The sequence below is a fragment of the Anoplopoma fimbria genome, unplaced genomic scaffold, assembly GCF_027596085.1.
Source record: "Anoplopoma fimbria isolate UVic2021 breed Golden Eagle Sablefish unplaced genomic scaffold, Afim_UVic_2022 Un_contig_10135_pilon_pilon, whole genome shotgun sequence".
NCBI lineage: Eukaryota > Metazoa > Chordata > Actinopteri > Perciformes > Anoplopomatidae > Anoplopoma > Anoplopoma fimbria.
Window position 1 is genome coordinate 5070 of NW_026547644.1, and position 20345 is coordinate 25414.

Here is a 20345-nt window from a genome sequence, read left to right on the forward strand (position 1 = left end):
CATCTGTGATTGAGCATGATATTGACGTTGGGGGGGCTTCGCCAATAAAACAACACGCCTATCGTGTTAATCCTAGAAAGAAGGAATTATTACAGAAAGAAGTGGACTATTTGTTAGCCCATAATCTGGCTGAACCTAGTTTTAGTGCATGGAGTTCACCCTGTTTGTTAGTGAACAAGCCGGATGGCACTTTTCGTTTCTGCACTGACTATAGGAGACTCAATTCAGTTACAAAGCCAGACTGCTATCCATTACCCCGATGTGATGATTGTATAGACCGAGTTGGCTCAGCCAAATTTGTGAGCAAATTTGACCTTCTTAAAGGGTACTGGCAGGTCCCTTTAACATCCAGGGCTAAGGAGTTATCTGCGTTTGTTACGTCTGATAATTTCCTGCAGTACCACGTCATGCCATTTGGGGTCAGAAATGCTCCCGCCACTTTCCAGAGGCTCGTTAACCGGGTCTTGGCAGGTATGCGGGGTTGTGATGCGTACTTAGATGATGTGGTCCTGTATAGTACCAGCTGGACTCATCATTTAGACCAGATCAACGAACTCTTTACTCGTCTTGCTGCCGCTAACCTTACAGTAAACCTTGCCAAGTGTGAGTTCGGTAAGGCTAGTGTTACCTATCTTGGTAAGATAGTTGGTGGAGGACAAGTTCGGCCTGTAGGAGCTAAGATTGAAGCCATATGTAACTTTACTATACCTGAAACGCGCCGGGAGCTCCGGAGGTTTCTTGGTATGGCAGGTTACTACAGGGCCTTTTGTAAAAACTTTTCTTCTGTTGTTACACCTTTGACAAACCTCCTTAGCCCTAAAGTACAATTTGATTGGTCGAGGAAATGTCAGGAAGCTTTTGAGAATGTTAAGCTTTTGCTTGCTTCTTCCCCTGTGCTGTCTGCCCCAAACTTTGACTGTCCTTTCAGTGTAGCTGTTGATGCCAGTGGGAGTGGCGCTGGTGCAGTTTTATTACAGTTGGGATCCGATGGTGTAGAGCACCCCGTAGGATATTTTTCTAAAAAGTTTAATCGTCATCAGCAAGTCTACTCCACAGTGGAGAGAGAAGCACTTGCTTTAATTCTTGCTGTTCAACATTTTGAGGTCTACTTGGGCTCATCTCCGAGTCCAATAGACGTTTTTACTGACCACAACCCGCTGGTGTTCATTGATCGTATGCGGAACCAGAATCAACGCATTATGCGCTGGAGCTTAATTCTACAGCAATACCCGCTGAAAATCCAACACATCAGGGGCAAAGACAACATTGTGGCAGATGCGTTGTCCCGTTGTTGAGATTACTTTTTTTGTTTTTCTTCGATCTCTACCTTGTGACTGTCGAGTTCCGGGGTTTCACTGTTTTTCCTAGTCCTAGGGCCCAGGATCTAGGAAGAGACAGTGTTGTGGGTTTGAACTCTTTATTGGTCTTTATATTTTGTTTGGTTATTTGAGGTTTAGACAAACCTCTTTTTAGTGGGGGAGGTGTGACGACCCCCTGCACCCCTTAAGGCTCTTTGATGCCACTACAGGGCTACTACTTGGGTAAGGTGATCATAATCACATTATTGATCACACCTGGGTTAATGGGCGGGGTATATAAGCAGGTTAGGTCTCTCTCTCACGAGGCACTCTTTTCGGTTGTTGCAGGCACTATTATGGTATTCTTTCACTTGGGCACGTTGCTTTGTTCTTTGTCTTTAACTCTTTCCCCTCATCCTCACTCTTATTAGCTATAGTCTCATTTCTAACATACAGACGCATTCACTGCATCCACTCACCCACAACCTCTATCTCGCACTTAAACATATACCCTAGACATTCGTTACTCCTTGTTTGTTTGTTTGCTTTGCTAAATAAATTGCATTTTGCTTTAAAACTCAATTCTGTTGTTGTCCCTTTAATTATGTGATGGTGAAGTGTTTCACCGTAACTAACTTTTAAGAAGTGATAAATTATCTGGCCTTGGTATTCCAATGTTCAATTTATTGCCTTCGACTTGATTTAGGCTGTTGTTTGCAAGGTGATCGTAGTCACTACAAAAATCAATTTCGTATGTGAAAGTATTTCCTAATCGACTACATAAGGATCTTCAAAAGGAAACAACGGGTAATTGCTAACCAGAGGTGCACCCAGGATCAAAAAGTGACTCCAGTAATAGATGTGTACTATTTTAGAATTATGCATTACGCGTAATTAAGCGTTTGTACTGATGATTTTACAGTTAGATTTGCAGCAGTTAGATTAAGTAATTCATGTTGCATGTCATTGTCATGGTTTGTCATTTGATGGAGACCTCTAAACTGTCAGTGCAGTACAGCTCATGTAAAGTAGCGACAGTAGTTATTGTAAATAATGTTTAATGTCCCTTTGTTATTTGTGATCATAGTTTTCTGTTATATTACATTTAAAATAAACCTACAGTGATTTACCAACACTGTGTGCCTTTTCCATTAACTACAGAACACTTTTTCGTGGTTGTTCCAAATTTGCCATATAACTTGTAATGAATCTTATAGGGCACTTTAAATGAATTTAATTGTAGTTTTCAGTGTCATTAAAAATGATAAATACATAATACACACATAAGGAAAGCACATACCCTTAAAGCTATTATTTGATCCTTATTGAGGTGGAAGGAAGGCCACATTTAATCAACATTTATATTAGTTATGTTGTGGATTATAGTTGACAGAAATAGCCCAATTTACAATCAAGAGTAAATACTATTGATCAAGTAAAAGGTGGACTTAACTTTCACAAGAAATGTTTGCATAATGAAAAGAGTTGGTTGAATCTCGTGCATTTTTAGTAGACTAAGATAAAATAATCCTTTATTAGTCCCGCATTGGGGAAATTTGCAGGATGACAGCAGCAGAGAAGATACTGCAAACTAGAGACATAGTAAAAAAACAAGATCAAAACAAGTATTAACAAAGTAAAGATTAGAAAATCAGTTAAAAAAAAGTAAAACATCCAAAATAACTAAAATATTATATATATACAAAATTATTGTAGTATTGTACAGTGTATTGCACATATTTTTATATTGCACATATTTATATACAGTGGGGGAAATAATTATTTGATCCCTTGCCCATTTTGTAAGTTTGCCCACTGACAAAGAAATGAACGATCTATAATTGTTATGGTAGGTTTATTTTAATAGTGAGAGACAGAATATAAAAAAAATAATCCAGAAAATCACATTATATAAAAGTTATAAATTGATTTGCATTTGATTGAGTGAAATAAGTATTTGAGCCCCTACCAACCAGCAAGAATTCTGGCTCCCACATATCGGTTAGATTAGTTCTTTCACTTTAAGAAAGTACTCTGAATCTCAACTCGTTACCTGTATGAAAGACATCTGTCTCAACTCGTTACCTGTATAAAAGACACCTGTCTCAACTCGTTACCTGTATAAAAGACACCTGTCTCAACTCGTTACCTGTATAAAAGACACCTGTCCACAGAATCAATCAATCAGATTCCAACTTCTCCACCATGGGCAAGACCAAAGAGCTGTCTAAGGACGTCGGGGCAAAGATTGTAGACCTGCACAAGGCTGGAATGGGCTACAAGACCATCGGCAAGCAGCTTGGTGAGAAGGAGACAACTGTTGGTGCGATTATTCGGAAATGGAAGAAACACAAAATGACCATCAATCGCCCTCGGCCTGGGGCTCCACGCAAGATCTCGCCTCGTGGGGTATCGATGATCATGAGAAAGGTTAGGGATCAGCCCAGAACTACAAAGGAACTTGTTAATGATCTCAAGACAGCTGGGACCACAGTCACCAAGAAAACCATTGGTAACACACTACGCCGTAATGGATTAAAATCCTGGAGCACCCGCAAGGTCCCCCTGCTCAAGAAGGCACATGTACAGGCCCGTCTGAAGTTTGCCAATGAACAACTGAATGATTCAGAGAAGGCTTGGGAGAAGGTAATGTGGTCAGATGAGACCAAAATCGAGCTATTTGGCATCAACTCAACTCGCCGTGTTTGGAGGAAGAGAAATGCTGATTATAACCCCAAGAACACCATCCCCACCATCAAGCATGGAGGTGGAAACATTATGCTTTGGGGGTGTTTCTCTGCTAAGGGGACAGGACGACTTCACCGCATCCAGGGGAGGATGGACGGGGCCATGTACCGTGAAATCTTGGGCGACAACCTCCTTACCTCAGCCAGGACACTGAAAATGGGTCGTGGATGGGTCTTCCAGCACGACAATGACCCAAAACATACGGCCAAGGCAACAAAGAAGTGGCTCAAGAAGAAGCACATTAAGGTCATGGAGTGGCCTAGCCAGTCTCCGGCCTTAATCCCATAGAAAATCTGTGGAGGGAGCTGAAGCTTAGAGTTGCCAAGCGACAGCCTCGAAACCTTCAGGATTTGGAGAAGATCTGCAAAGAGGAGTGGACCAAAATCCCTCCTGAGATGTGCGCAAACCTGGTGACCAACTACAAGAAGCGTCTGACCTCTGTGCTTGCCAACAACGGTTCTCCACCAAGTACTGAGTCATGTTTTGTTAGGGGATCAAATACTTATTTCACTCGATCAAATGCAAATCAATTTATAACTTTTATATAATGTTATTTTCTGGATTTTATTTTTGATATTCTGTCTCTCAATGTTAAAATAAACCTACCATAACAATTATAGATTGTTCATTTCTTTGTCAGTGGGCAAACTTACAAAATCGGCAAGGGATCAAATAATTATTTCCCCCACTGTAGTTGTTTTTTAGTGATGTTTGGTCTACTGGGAGTAGAGATGGTTGTGCAGCCTGACAGTGACAGGAAGTGCGGTACCTCGCCTTCACACACCGGGGGTGGAGGAGGCTGAAGGAGCTGCACAGAGCTGCTAGAGTGTCCTGCATGGGGTGGGAGGTGTTGTCCATCAGGGATGACAGCTTAGCCATCATCCTCCTGTCTCCCACCACTTCCACTGTATCCAGTGGACACCCCAGGACACTGCTGGCCTTCCTAACCAGTTTGTTAAGCCTCGTCCTGTCGGCTGTCGAGATGCTGCTGCTCCAGCAGACCACTGCATAGAAGATGGCTGATGCCACCACAGAGTAGAAAAAAGTCCACAGGAGTGCTCCCTGCACAGTGCTCCGCTACAGCTAGGCCGTACCATCAAAAGTGAAGCTTTTAATACCTTTTCATCTTAAAGGTCTTCAGATCATCCTGGCCAAATGTGAAGTCAATTGCATACATTTTCTAGGAGGAGTTTGTTAAAGTTCAAAGAAAAATGCCTAAAAATACAGAAAATTACCAAATTACTGTAGCGGCCCCTATTGGAGGAATGGAATGAAAATGTCAGGGTATGATATAGGATGCGATGCCGACATATTCTGCATGTTTCTCGATGATAGGCCAAACATTTTACAATTGATGTGTGTTGTTGTACAAAGCCACGCCCCTATTATGTTCTCTGCTCCATATCTTGTAAACGCAATGAGATATCAACAAGCTTTTTATAACTATTGATGATATTGATCAAGTGATAACACACAGACAATTTGGAAGCACTAGGACATGGCATTTAGGAGGATTACACAAAAATGTGTTTTTAACAAAATTCGAAATGGCGGAAGTCTAGGAGGCCTTTCAAAAATGAAATTTTATAGGGGGTGCTGTCGAGTCGATTTTCCACTCTGATGCATTAAAATCATATCAGGCAACTACATTTTGGATTTCTAATGTGTGTGCCAAGTGTAGTTGTGTTTCAAGCATTTTTAGACCTTTAAAAACACCTTCGTTTTCATGGCGAACAATGCGTCGCAACGGTAACGGCGTTCAAAACAACAAATTTTTGATAACTTTTAATCACTAAGGTCTTTAGATTGTACTGACCAAATTTGAAGTGGATCTGATGAATTCCCTAGGAGGAGTTTGTTAAAGTTTAGCGCCTGGAAATGGCAAAAAATACAAAATACATTCATACAAAATAATAAATGGAAGACTTCCGGTTTGGTTTAGACTATGGCTCCAAGAGACTTTATATTAAGTCTGGATGTGATACATGTGCCTAACAAAACATATACATCTAGGTGAAACGTACTGCGGGGGCTGCTTCATCGAAATTTCGTAGGGGGCGCTATCGAGTTGACTTGCCACTCTCATGTATTAAAACCATATGAGATAACTACATTTAGGACTTTAAACGTGTGTGCCAGGTTTGCTTGTGTTTCGAGCATTTTTAATCCCTCAAGAACATCTTCGTCTTTCACTGCAAAGAATGCGTCACCACGGCAAAAGCGTTTTACGAAACGTCAAATACTTTGTGGGCTGGCACTATGAAATCTTACATATGTGTGGAAGAAATTTGAGGTGGATCTGGTTTACCTACTAATTGTATAAAAAGTATGGCAACATTTACTTTCTGTTACCAGTAGGTGGCGCTATGAGTATGAGTAGAAATTGGACTGTATATGTCTTCAAGCCTGGAGTCGCATCAAACGTGAAATTTGGAAAAGATCTGACCTTGTGGAGTTGAGTTTGTGATGAGGAGGATGTACACAACATGTAACTTCCTGTAGCCACTAGGTGGCACTATTATTATGATTTTAATTGACATAAAGATGTCTTCAGGGTCAGGATGGCATGACATACGAGAAATTTTGAGCATATTAGACAATGTACGGCCAAGTTATAATAACTTCCTGTTTCATGGCATATGGTGTTTTTTGAAAGCGACGCCACGGATAGATAGTTGGATAACTTTTTGATCTTTTGATACATTTTGACTGCAAAGTTCTTTAGATCATACTGACTGAATTTGAAGTCAATCAGGTTAAATCTCTAGGAGGAGTTTGTTAAAGTACAAGCCTCAAAACAACGCGAAATGCAGAAAATTTACCATTTACTGTATCGCCCCCTAGTGGTAGAATGGAATGAAAATGTCATGGTATGTAACGGGATGCAGTGTGGACATATGCTCCAAATTCCGTAGTTATAGGTTAAACGGTATTTATGTTATGTTTATTGATGTAGGAAGCCACGCCCCTATCAAGTTCATTGGTCCATATATTCTAAATGCAAAGAGATATCAACAAGCTTTTGATAACTTTTGATGACATTGATCAGTTAAGGATCTACGTGAAATTTGGTGGCAATCGGACTGAGCGTTCAGGAGGGTTCAATTCAGTTTATTTTGTATAGCCCAAAATCACAAATTACAAATTTGCCTCAGAGGGTTTTACAATCTGCACACATGCAACATCCTCTGTCCCTGAACCTCACATCGGCACAGGAAAAAAACCCTTTAACAGGGAGAAAAAGGAAGAAACCTATGGGAGAGCGACAAAGGAGGGATCCTTCTCCCAGGATGGACAGAATGCAACAGATGTCATGTGTACAGAATGAACAACATAACAGAGTTACAACACATTGAATGTATATGACATAAATGATTCATATAATCACAGTAGTAAGTAGAGTAACGAAGGAAACAATTAATACTACTTATAAAAGCAGCAATAACGATAGTAGAATTAAAATAATGATATAGGGAATAATATTAGTGATGTGACTAATACAATAATCGAAGTAGCAGTGGTTTTCAGCCGGGTCACAGCAGGAGGCACGACCACGGCCCAGGTACCACAACAATTCGTGGAAACCTGCGAGGCGAGAAAGCAAAAAGGGCTTCAGGGTGGAAGCAAAGCCAATATGCCTAATGGTACAGGTAATAGTAATAGTAATGTGACTAATAATAATAATGGTAGTAGCAGTGGGTGTCAGCAGGTCCACAGCATATTACCCAATATGGTTCCATATTATTGGGTAATAATATGGAACAATAATATGGAACAATATTGGGTAATATAATACAATAGTTGTATTGGAATGTCTCTGCGTCACCTACCGCCGGTAGGGGATGATTCTCAAGTGTTAGCTCCACCAAGCCACTACAACCTCGCTACAACTATAATCAGCAATAGCAATGGATTCAGTACTGACATTTGCTGACAATTCAGGGTGTATGCATCTAATCACCTAACCTCAGTGCTTTGAGCTTCATATAGGCAAAAAAGAGGGTCTACAGTCATTACATTACATTACATTACAGTCATTTAGCAGACGCTTTTATCCAAAGCGACTTACAGGAAGTGTATTCAACATAGGTATTCAAGAGAACTACTAGTCACCAGAAGTCATAAGTGCATCTCCTTTCTTAAACAAGCATCTTAAAGCATAAACCAGAGCAAAAGTATAGTGCAGAGGCAAATTACTACGAAAACAATAATTGCAACAGACTAATACGAATACAATAAGTGCTACAAACTACTACGAATAGGATAAGTGCAGTAAACGAATACCAATTCAATAAGTGCAGCGAACTGATACGAATACAGTGAGTGCAACAACTAATACGAATACAATAAGTGCTACGAGGAAGGCTCAGGGTAGTACTTCATGAAGAGGTGTGTTTTCAGCCTGCGCCGAAAGATGGGCAGCGACTCTGCTGTCCTGACGTCAGTGGGGAGTTCATTCCACCACTGAGGGGCCAGGACAGAAAAAAGCTGTGACCGGGTGGATCGGCCGCAGGGACCTCTGAGCGACGGGGCAACCAATCGCCCCGAGGCAGCAGTGGTCGGGCGGGGGGTGTAGGGCTTGACCAAGGCCTGGAGATAGGAAGGAGCTGTTCCTTTCACTGCCCTGTAGGCTAGCATCAGAGTCTTAAACTGGATGCGAGCTCTTACAGGGAGCCAGTGTAGAGAACGGAGAAGGGAAGTTGTGTGGGAGAACTTGGGGCGATTGAACACCAGACGTGCTGCAGCTTTCTGGACAAGCTCCAGAGGTCTGATGGCCGACGCCGGGGCTCCGGCAAGTAGTGAGTTGCAGTAGTCCAGGCGGGAGATGACCAGAGCCTGGATGAGCACCTGCGCCGTCTCCTCAGTGAGGAAGGGGCGAATCCTCCTGATGTTGTAGAGGAGGAATCTGCAGGAGCGTGTGACTGAAGCAATGTTTGCTGAGAACGACAGTTGGTCGTCCAGGGTCACACCCAGATTCCTCACAGTCCGAGTTGGCGTCACCACGGCATCATCAATGGTGATGGACAGGTCTCGGTGCGGGCAACCCTTCCCCGGGAGGAACAGTAGCTCGGTTTTGTCCAGGTTGAGCTTCAGGTGGTGTGTCGCCATCCACTTCGAGATTGCAATAGGATGATGTTTGTTGTATCTCCTTAAGTTGATCAGACAGAGTGCATCTTTTTGGACATCAGCTAACAAACATAAAAAACGTTGATATCTATATCAGTGCAGTTTCTTCTGTTATGTTTCAGTGAGGCCAACAGTGATTGAAACAGCCGTGTATATCAACAGCATTGGACCAGTGGACCCCATCAACATGGTGAGAATACGTCTTCAGATTTCCCTTTGCTTTTTTTTTGCTGATATAATGAATACTGGATGTATAATTCCCCCTTACGTATCTAAGATAATTATCATGTAGAAGCTACAATAAAAAAGTTTACAGTTTGTCTATTTACAGTATTAGGAAGTGCCAGACAAAGATAGTAAGATGACCTTAACTTGAGACTTTATGGTAAATGGAACTGTACTTGTATAGTGCTTTTCTAGTCTTCCTACCACTCAAAGTGCTTTACCACTACATTTCATCATTCACGATTCACACCCATTCATACACAGATGGCAGGTGCTACCATGCAAGGTGCTACCTGCCCAACAGGACAACCATTCACACCAATTTACACACCGAAAGCACAGCATTCGTGAGCAATTTGGGGTTAAGTGTCCAAGTAAACATCTAAATGGAGTAACAGAGGCGGGGATCAAACCGACTATCTTCTGATTTTATGTGTTTGATTATCTGCCAAACTTCATGGCATCCAAACAATAGTTGTGGAGACATCTCAATCTCTAAAATACGTTTGTGATGGGAGAGTAAAGGGCAGTAGATCACCAAATTCATTAAGATACATTTTCTGGGAAAAAAAGAATATACATACATATAAGATATTATACCGACCACTTATAATTTTGACTTGATAATGGTGCAACATGAAAAGTCAGGGGATACTAACAATTCGTCCTGATCTAATAATTAACTCCCTGTTTGCTCTGGGAATTCTCAAAGTAAATGTTAAGATATCTTCTTGTACATTGTTAAAGTAGATTTTCCTTAATCTGTTACAGGAATACACCATTGACATCTTCTTTGCCCAGACATGGTATGACAGTCGATTGAAGTTCAACAGCTCGATGAAGCTGCTCATGCTCAACAGTAACATGGTAGGCAAAATCTGGATTCCCGACACATTCTTCAGGAATTCCCGCAAATCAGACGCCCACTGGATCACCACTCCCAACCGCCTCCTGAGGCTGTGGAGCAATGGGAGAGTCATGTACACATTGAGGTATAACAGTTATGCAGCCAATTTGTTTTCCATTTTGGTAGCCATTTTTAATGTAGAACTATCACCTCTTCAAAAATCTTTGTTGTTTGTGCAGCTTAGTGTGTGCATCTTTATTTTTTATCATGTAGTTCTATTTTAGTTTTTGATCACTTAAGGTTTTATTTAAAAAAATAAAAATAATCTGCATTTGTTGTTGTAATTACAGAGAAAACATGAAGTACCTTTTTTATGTTCGGTCACACTTGGTAGGGAAAAAAACAACGCTGAGACATGCTTTTCTCTGTCACAATTCTGTTTTTGTCAGGTTGACTATTAATGCGGAGTGTTACCTAAAGCTGCATAACTTTCCAATGGATGAGCACTCGTGTCCACTGGAGTTTTCAAGCTGTAGGTGGTCACACGTTTTCCCCTCCCATTTTTGAGCTCACCATCTCGACTTCAACTTTCGTAACTTGCAGAGGAGCTTCTGAGTAGGCTAGCGTTGTGGCTAAGCCTTGTTCCCTCTCCTTGCTAAAAGGCCCATCAGCTTGAGGCTGCCCTCTCTAAGCCTGTACCAATCTATCATCTGCTCCACCAGCGGAGAGAGGTCACCCAGTCCCATTTTCTCAGACAGACTTTATGAATTATGCACCTTTCCCCATTCTGATTCATGCTGTCTGTGTCATCCTTCATTTGTCTATTGCATTGTGCTTCTGCCTCTCATGTCTTGTCACGACCTTTCACACACGAGTGAAAAAGACCATTCCATGGTGTTGAGTATAAATGTCAGGACCAGTACAGTCACACTAAATGCCATCAAATGAGCACAAATCAGTGTTAATTTAGTCAAAAAAGACAAAAGAATAGGGAGACTTCACCTGAAAAACAGCGGTTTGTTGTTCAAATGCCTTTAAAAAAACCCACATTTTCCCATAAGGAAGCATCAACTGAAAAAGAAATTGGGTAACATTGTAACACAGAATCTTTAAAAGAGGGAGGTCAAAGCATATGACTTCATCATCAGCGGCTTGGACTATGTCCTTTCTTCTACTGACAGTAAGTATTGGTTTTCTTTGGAAGGCATTCCTTCCCTTAACCATGACCACAATATTTCCCTAGCTTTATCTAACAGGTTTGAATTGCTTATGGTGACCTTAAATATAGAGGTGGGATATCAGAAAACCTTCAAGAAAAGTATTAAAACAGTTACATTTAAAAGGCTCCGAAAAAAGTTTAGTTAGTTCAAAGACTTGTTGACCAGGAAATGTGTTTCAATGAAAAATTTGAATTTAGAATCGAGCAAGCAAGAGTCAAATGTTCTGTGAAACATCTCTACAATGTGAGAATTAATAAAATATATGTCAGAGAGAGCAAAAGTAATAACTTCAACACCATGTACTGCAACTGTGTAAGTACAAGCTTACATCTGCAAAAACTACCCTCTAATGACAATTAAAGGAATGCCTATCAAAGCCCATGTTTACCTACCATACTAGAGCACAGCCTGTTGGATGCCTCTAAAGACATCTTGCTAATTTGAAGACATTTCATGAGACTGGGCAGGTCCGTTCCATCTTGAATGCTCCTTTGCTTGCGATCTTGTGATTTACAGTCAACTGAATAAAGACATATAGGCATCACTAATGCTTCTACTTCATGTATTATGTGTCTGTGTCTGGGGGGGGGGGGGGTTGCAGATGGTTATCCCAAAAATGAGATCATGTACCGGTGGCAGAGAAGAGCGGTGGAGGTGGCAGACCAGCGGTACTGGAGACTTTACCAATTTGCCTTTGTAGGGTTGAGGAACACCTCTGATGTGGCACACACCCAGTCAGGTGAGAAATTAAGACCAAGCCCTCATGCATGTTGTCATTTGACATTGAACATTGACATTACAAGAATGGAGACTTTGCATTAGAGTAAAAGTTCAACATTATCAAATTAATTTATTTTACCTATTCATATGTAATAAAACCTCAAAACATGCAATGGTATGGAGCCTTTTTTCCTATTTTTATTAAGAGAATGTTCTTGCTATTTAAGACTTATTAATTGCTATTCATATTTTGTAATGCCTTCCCTCTAAACCTTGTCATCACACCCAAATAGCCTCTGCTTGTGTGCTGATTTCTGCTCAAACTGTATATACATTATTATATATATTATCGATATAACATTGCTGTGATTTTTTTATTTTACTATAATAGCTACACCGGCCTGCTGTTTGTGTGCTAGAGGGGAAAGAGCAGTTGTGTCAGTGAAGCAATTACGGTATCATATGATAGTGAACACTTATTTATAACAGAGGGGAGTGGTGCCAGTCAATGCAACATAAACTGTTGGATGTGGTTTTGTGTTGAGTTATTTTACACACAATGAAGACTACTTGTGTTAAGCATTCAGAACCGTTTCTTCAGTAATACTGGCAATTAAATGTGGTATGCACACAGCTAGCTGTGTATGACCCCCCAGGTCATACAGAGCCTGCCATTTGACATTATCATTAGGTGCCAGGTAACAAACTGCTAACATTAAGCCACATCATCCTTACTTTAAGTTTGAAGTTAACCTTAGCTGTGGCCTCTGTTCAACACAATCAATAAACAGTTTTCACATCCAATATTTCTGTTGAACACTTTTCCTTTGAAACAATGAGTCACATAACCACGTTCTCATTCTGGACCTGGTGTGTTCCACTGGAATCACCATCAACCAGTCCTCCGGCTCTGACCTCACCATCTCCGACCCACCTAGCCATCACTTCATCAATTATCTGGTCTCACCCCTTTTTTAGCCCCTCCCCCAAAGACCTGGTAAATCCTCCTCTCCCTCCATATCACTGGCACAGCCCTCTTCTGGTTCAAATCATACCTCTCCAACCACAAACAGTTAATTTGCATCAATAAGGTCAACTCTTTCAAAGCCCCAGTCTCTCAAGGTGTAACATCATATGCTGACAACACCCAGCTCTACATCTTCACCAAATCCATCACCCCCACCACACACTCCACCATCACCAACTGCCTCACGGATATAAAGACATGTATGCAAGCCAACTTTCTCTAACTTAACAGCAGCAAATCCGAAATCCTCATCAGCCCCAAATCACCAAACAATTCCCTCCACAACTTTTCCCTTTGCATCAATGGCACCACTGCTTCTGCTTCCACACACATACGTTACCTTGGTGTCACTTTTGAACAAACCCTCTTTTGTTCATCACATCACAAAAAACACCTTCTTTCAGCTAAAAAACATGTCCCATCTACGCCCCTCCCTCTCCTCCTCCACTGCTGAATCTCTTATCCACACCTTCCACACCTCAGACATTCCCCGTCACTCGCCACTTTCAAAACTGAACTTAAACTCATCTGTTTAAATCTGCTTTCAACCTGTGATGCTAGTTATGCATGTCTTTTTTCTTGTTGTTGTTTTGTTTATCACTGCTATAAGGTCATCTCTCTGCCTTGTTTGCATTCAAATTTTAGATTTCATCATATAAAGTGCCTATATGTACCCTTTGAAGCGCTATACAAATAACATTCATTATTATTATTTTTAAATAACAGAATCCCATTAGCTTTTCAAATAACAAGAGGGTCTCATTTTAAACATAACCCTTAGACTTCATTATTTCCATAACCCATAAACGCAGTCGGATGCTTAAGGTATTTTTTTTAATATGACAGCTTAAGTCTTTGCGGTTTTATAACTTCTCTGCCCAACCTCATTCTCACAATGCAAGGCTTACTCTGAGATTTTACAGATTTTTTAATTTCGTGTCGTGATAATTCTTAAAATGGCGAACTCAGGCTTGAGGCTACAAATGATCTTGGTTGCTGTTAATGCCAGCACCATTGGTCCTTTTTAGACAATAGGTCTTAGAGTTTTGTCTTTTTCAGCCAGATTTGATATAAACTTCCCCATACCTAGGAAGCTCCTGAGTTCCCTTAAGTTGGTAGGCTCTATTATGTCCTGCACAGCTTTTGTCTTGTCTGAGCCTGGCCTCATACCGTCATCTGAGATGATTTAGCCAAGAAACTTGACTTTTCTTCCCAAACTCGCACATGTTGAATGTGACACCTGCCTATTCTGCTCCATTAAGGACAATTCAATTCAATTCAGTTTATTTTGTATAGCCCAGAATCACAAATTACAAATTTGCCTCAGAGGGCTTTACAATCTGTGCACATGCGACATCCTCTGTCCTTCCCTCACATCGGCACAGGAAAAACTCCCCTAAAAAACCCCTTTAACAGGGAGAAAAAAGGAAGAAACCTATGGGAGAACGACAGAGGAGGGATCCTTCTCCCAGGATGGACAGAATGCAATAGATGTCATGTGTACAGAATGAGCAGCATAACAGTTCTTAGATACAACACATTCAATGTATATGACATAAATGATTCATATAATAAGACTACATATAATAACAGCAGCAATTATTACAGTAGAATTATAGCCATGAAAATAGGGATAGTAATGTGACTAATAATAATAATCGAAGTAGCAGTGGGTGTCAGTCGGCTCACAGCAGGAGGCACGACGACAGCATGAATCCCCGTGTTGAGCTGCTCCTGGGTGGTCACCCAGATGAGGATATCCATGTGGGCTACAACATGCCACAACACCAGTCTGTTGGTTACACCACATGACTGATAACCCCTAGATTTTCAATCCTCTCTAAATTCTTTCTTCACTTTGGCCATGAGCGGCAATTGGACACGCTGTGGCACTTTAAGAGAGAATGGCTCGGCGTCAGGTTGGAGGTAAATAGTGTACGGCTTCTGGACTAGTCAGAGCCTATCACAGAGTTTAGGATGTTCTCTTTTGACTCTGTCCTGAGCTGTTGTATAAACTCTGGCTACCAGTGTGAGTCTCAGTGAGGCTGGTCTGCTAAACAGCGACCTCTCTAGATTGTCTCTTTGGTGCTCCTCTCTGGATATGATAGTGCTTTTGTGGTAGACCCCAGGACTGTCAGTCTTACTCCACCGGAACCATAGGGGGCCTTCTGGGCTTTATCTAGCTTCACACCTCTGTATATGACATTAAACACCTAAACCAAGTTTAAAGAGTTACTTCCCATCCCTGAGAGGTAAAGCAAAAACACCACCAACGAGTGAGGGATGATTTGATTGGTCAACAATAGACTGGCATTCTATTTGTTGTAAATGTTGACAGGGTTGTTGCACAAAAACGATCCAAGAGCAGATGTTTCACAAGCACACAGGAGCAGCCCAAGTGTGAGGAGAAGTGCTAAAGCTGGAGCTGGGAAATCTGGGCAAGCAATAATATATCTGAGCGCAAGCAAATACACAGTTTTTGCACAAATTCAAGCACACGCAGAGGCTTTTTGAGTGTGATGACAGGGTTTTAGGGGAGGTAATTACAAAATTGAAAGTAAACTCAAAAAAGGCATGCTTTTAAATTGCAAGAACAAGCTCTTGAATAAAGATAGGAAATAATCTATGTACAATGGCATACATAAAAACTATAAATCTATGTGATCTATTTTACCCCACCTTACCTAAACATCTCACTTCACCCTGTGCTAATTAAGGATTTATCTTCATATCTACCTCATTGATATACTTTCAGGGGAGTATGTAATCATGACAATCTTTTTTGACCTGAGTCGGAGAATGGGCTACTTCACCATCCAGACCTACATTCCCTGCAGTATGATTGTGGTCTTGTCCTGGGTCTCCTTCTGGATTAACAAGGATGCAGTCCCAGCCCGCACATCTTTAGGTTTGATATGTTGATATGTTCTTATTTAAGACATATTGAGTTCAAATGTGCCCCTTTCTGTAAATAACTGGAATGGACATCGATCTTTGAAATATTTGTAAATGTAAATATTAGTCAACTTTTCTGTCACAAATTGTACACCACAGCACAGAGTGAAATGTAGCCTCTGCACTTAACTAATCTTAGTATTGGGAGCAATGGGCATACATTATTAGATAGTCCACATTAGCAGGTGGCACCTTGCATGGTAGCCCCTGTCATCAGTGTATGAATGGGTGAATGATGACATGTAGTGTTATAGCGCTTTGAGTACAAGTACAGTCCATTTAATTAGTGATGTATTGATGTGGAAAACGGCACATTGGAAGAGTTTATGGTGAATTGTTTCTTTTAATTAGTTGATGACATATGATTGCGTTGGAGAACGGAAGCTAAGGCGTGATGATTTCTAAACTACTGCTCCAGCACTTTGTCTGATCTGTTCCCAGTAACTATTGGCAGGGGCGCCGAAAAGGGGGGGTAAAGGAGACGGATTCTAGGGGCCCATGATGGAGGGGGGCCCAGAGAGAAATTTTGCCGCTGTGTTGGGGGCCCTGTAAAGATTCTTTTCATGGGGCCCAAAATCCCTAGCGGCGCCCCTGACTATTGGTGTCCGAACGGTGTTTGAAGAAAGCACTGAAAATGGATAGAGTTCCATATATTATAGTTTATTCTTCCAGCAAATAAACAACTTGTGAGGTGAGCTCCGGAGACAAACTGATTTATCCTGCTCTGCTCTGATATAGCTCCTCAGCCTGTGGCTACTGCTCCACCTTTTATTTTTAAACTCTTCCACTGTTTCCTTGGATACGACAATATACTTTATTTCAGTCACACTCAGGTTTCATCTTTCTAATGGTGTCGTGACAGTCCCAAACATTTCCATTCAGGCCTGTTCAGCTATGTCCAGGCATGTTTCTCTGAGATACCAATATTTCCGAGTGTTTTGTGTGAGTGAGAGAACTATTTAATTTGAATGTTAACATACAGGGGTGAGTAATACCACATCAGTATCAAATTCTTTATTACAACCTACAAGTTAATGTCTGCAAATAAAGGTACAAAAGTATAAGGATCAATATATACTTACCGTAAGCTACTAAAATTAAAAGTATTAATATATTTTGGACAATGTGTAATGTGTTAAAGGGGAATTCATGATTACATTACCTCTTGGTGTGAGCTCTTGCACCCATATGAGACTTTGATTCTGGTTATTGTCTTATTCCAGACTCCTGTTCTCACTAGGACTGCTGCATGAAGACCAGATAATCTAATAATCACATAGGGGAGGGAGCTGCGGCCTCCAAGAACCTGGGGCCGTATTCACAGTCATTCTGAGAATACTCTCTTAGAGTTCCTTATTTAGATTAAACTCTTCTAATCTTATCTGTAGCGTTTCATACATTTTCTGTCATTCAGTGTTTTAAGCAGAGGAGGAAATGGTGGAAAGACAAAGAGGCAGGAGAAATATTCTCCAAACACTGAATGACAGTGAGTTGATGAAACACTACAGATTAGATTGTGCAGGGATTATGGTTGTGGTCGATCTCATTAGGGATGCGTTCGCATCTCCCACACTTTTACAATTTGCAATTACGCTATAAGGTCAGATATGAAAGTGATCACAAAACTAAGATATCTTGCAACCGGAAAAATGCAGCAGTATCTTCTGGTTATATATTTAGATGCCGAAGAACGCCGCTACTTATATAGACTGGCCAGTCATCACCGAAATTGAGAAAGCTGAGCCATTTTCCACCCGTTAGTATCAAATAGATTAAATACTACAATTATCAACATGGTAAATAAACGTAGACATGTGAATAGGCTACTGCACAAGTAGTAGGCCAACATTGTGTAGTATAGGCATATGGCTTACAATTTATTCAACAGGGATGTCTATTACATAAAACAGTATTTGTAATTACATCATGTCTGAATAGAGACTATATTCTGTGATGAGGCTTATAGATTTCACTGTCAATTACATGCCTATTATCACTAAGAGTTCTTTTTTTGTATCAACCATTCACACCTCTTAAATAAAATAAATAATTATTCCTGGCAATGAGGTCAAGCACACTAAGGTAAACGTTTCTGCCCCTTCCTTACTCTGAGGAAAAAGGAAGGGAAGGGAAGAAGTTTCCTAAATCGTTTGGACACAAGGAGCTGTTTTTTGTGTTTATGTTTTTATGTCCTTAGGACTGCTAGATTTTGGGGTTAGCCTAGAAATTTGTTTTTGGCTTAATGTCAGTAGCCTGACTGATGAAAGCAAGCCTTGACATTTTTTGACTGACAATTACTAGAAAGTCTATTACTTCAAGGGTATGGTTCGATGATGCATTCATCATTTGCACTCAATAGCTCCTCAGTTAAAAATAATAGAGAGTGCCTGCATTCCACCATTTGTCACAGGTAACATCTAATCAATCATTCAATGAAATTGAACGTCTGAGTGCCCCATGTGTTTTCTATGGAGTAGCCTGATGTGAGGATACTCTCTGATTTCTAGTTTTAGGTAAAGTGATGCATTTTCCCCATACAGACTCAACTGTTCTTGGGCATAGGGAGAACATAGTATGTGACCTCCCCTTTAAGCCTTTTATTTAGTTAAAATTGCTTTCGAATGAATGTACTGTATATTTATGAATTTTGTGTGATTTGAATTTATTAGTCACTTACCTTCCAGTTCCCAGTTACTGGCCAACATTTATGAATCGACTATTTTCACCTTGATGTTGTGTACTATGTCATACATAGCAATTGCAAAATGTCTGAAGAGGAATGTAGCTTTGGTTGTATGAAATCCAAAAGTATTACTAGATAGATACATCTTCATAGGAAATGTGTTTATTTATCTCTGTGACAATCCATTTAGGTATCACCACAGTCCTTACGATGACAACTCTTAGCACCATCTCCAGGAAGTCCCTCCCCAAGGTTTCCTATGTCACCGCCATGGACCTGTTTGTCTCTGTCTGCTTCATTTTCACCTTTGCTGCCCTCATGGAGTATGGAACTCTGCACTACTTCACCAGCAACAGACAAACCAAGAAGGCTAAAGCCAACAATAACACACAGGTATCTGAAACTCATTTTCTTTCTTCTTCTTTCTTCTTCCTGAACCCACTGAATGTAAGAGCAACATAATTAAATGGTTGTGTTTTCCTCCACAGCAGAGAGCAGCAAGCATGATGAATATCCAACCTGGCACCTCCCTGCTGCAGATGAACAACATTGTGCCCTATCATGAGGAGGGTGACTCCGCTTACGAGTGTTTGGATGGAAAAGACTGCACCAGCTTTTTTGCTGCTTTGATGACTGCCGCTCAGGTGCCTGGCGCGAAAACAGGATGCATGTGCGGGTTTCCAAGATTGATTCTTACTCACGGATATTTTTCCCAACCGCTTTTGGCCTTTTCAATCTGGTTTATTGGATAGGTTATCTGTATCTATAAAACCAGTACCTCAAAAAAGGACGGCTGGAGTTTAACATCTGCAAGCATTTTGCTGTAGCATACAGTAGCTGCTCTTGAAGCAACATAAAACATAGATGCTTTGCAAACAAGGAACTAAATTAAAATCTAAAGCCAAATCAAGACATTGCCTTGTTTTACTCCACGCTAGGTATGAGGCATGGCAAATGACTGACATCATTCATACTGACCCTCAATCTGCCCAACACCTTATTCCAGAGCAAGGCAGGTCAACCACTACTGGTTGATATTCATTAAGCACAGTATGGATATTAATTTCCGCCAGTGGATAATCCCCATTGATTATGATGATTCATTGACCTTTTCATCTAGCACCAAATTAAATATTTTTTTTGATATGACAAGGCATCTAAAAAGCTAAAGGATAAAGGACCCCATTTTGTATGACCCTTTACCTGAGATGACCTTGAGATCCTTTCAGTGTGGCACTAACTCACTCCGAACCCAAGATGGGGAGTGAACAGTTTCCCTGCATAGTCCAAACAGCAGGCTATGTAGATAAATACTAGGTGCCCCGAAAATGCTTTTGGACCTTATGATACAAATACAGTTTTCCTTTAACAGAAAAAGTGCCTCATAATATTGCCATACTCCACTCATACTCTGCTTGTCTCACTGAAGCTTTGTTTCTTTGGCTTTTAAGTTTATCTCAACCAGTAAAAAGGTTCTGAGCATTTTGGATCAAGG

At 40.8% G+C, this 20345-nt stretch overlaps 1 protein-coding gene across 1 annotated transcript; it reads left to right on the top strand.

Annotated features, from left to right (window-relative positions):
- Positions 1 to 9300: 9300 nt before the first annotated feature.
- Positions 9301 to 19619, top strand: LOC129114349 (gamma-aminobutyric acid receptor subunit gamma-1-like). Its single transcript, XM_054626635.1, is given in 8 exon segments — positions 9301 to 9363; positions 10170 to 10390; positions 10695 to 10777; positions 12067 to 12204; positions 15968 to 16120; positions 19041 to 19243; positions 19339 to 19462; positions 19465 to 19619. Coding segments are annotated over 8 exon segments (1080 nt in total). The 5' UTR covers positions 9301 to 9360.
- Positions 19620 to 20345: the final 726 nt, after the last annotated feature.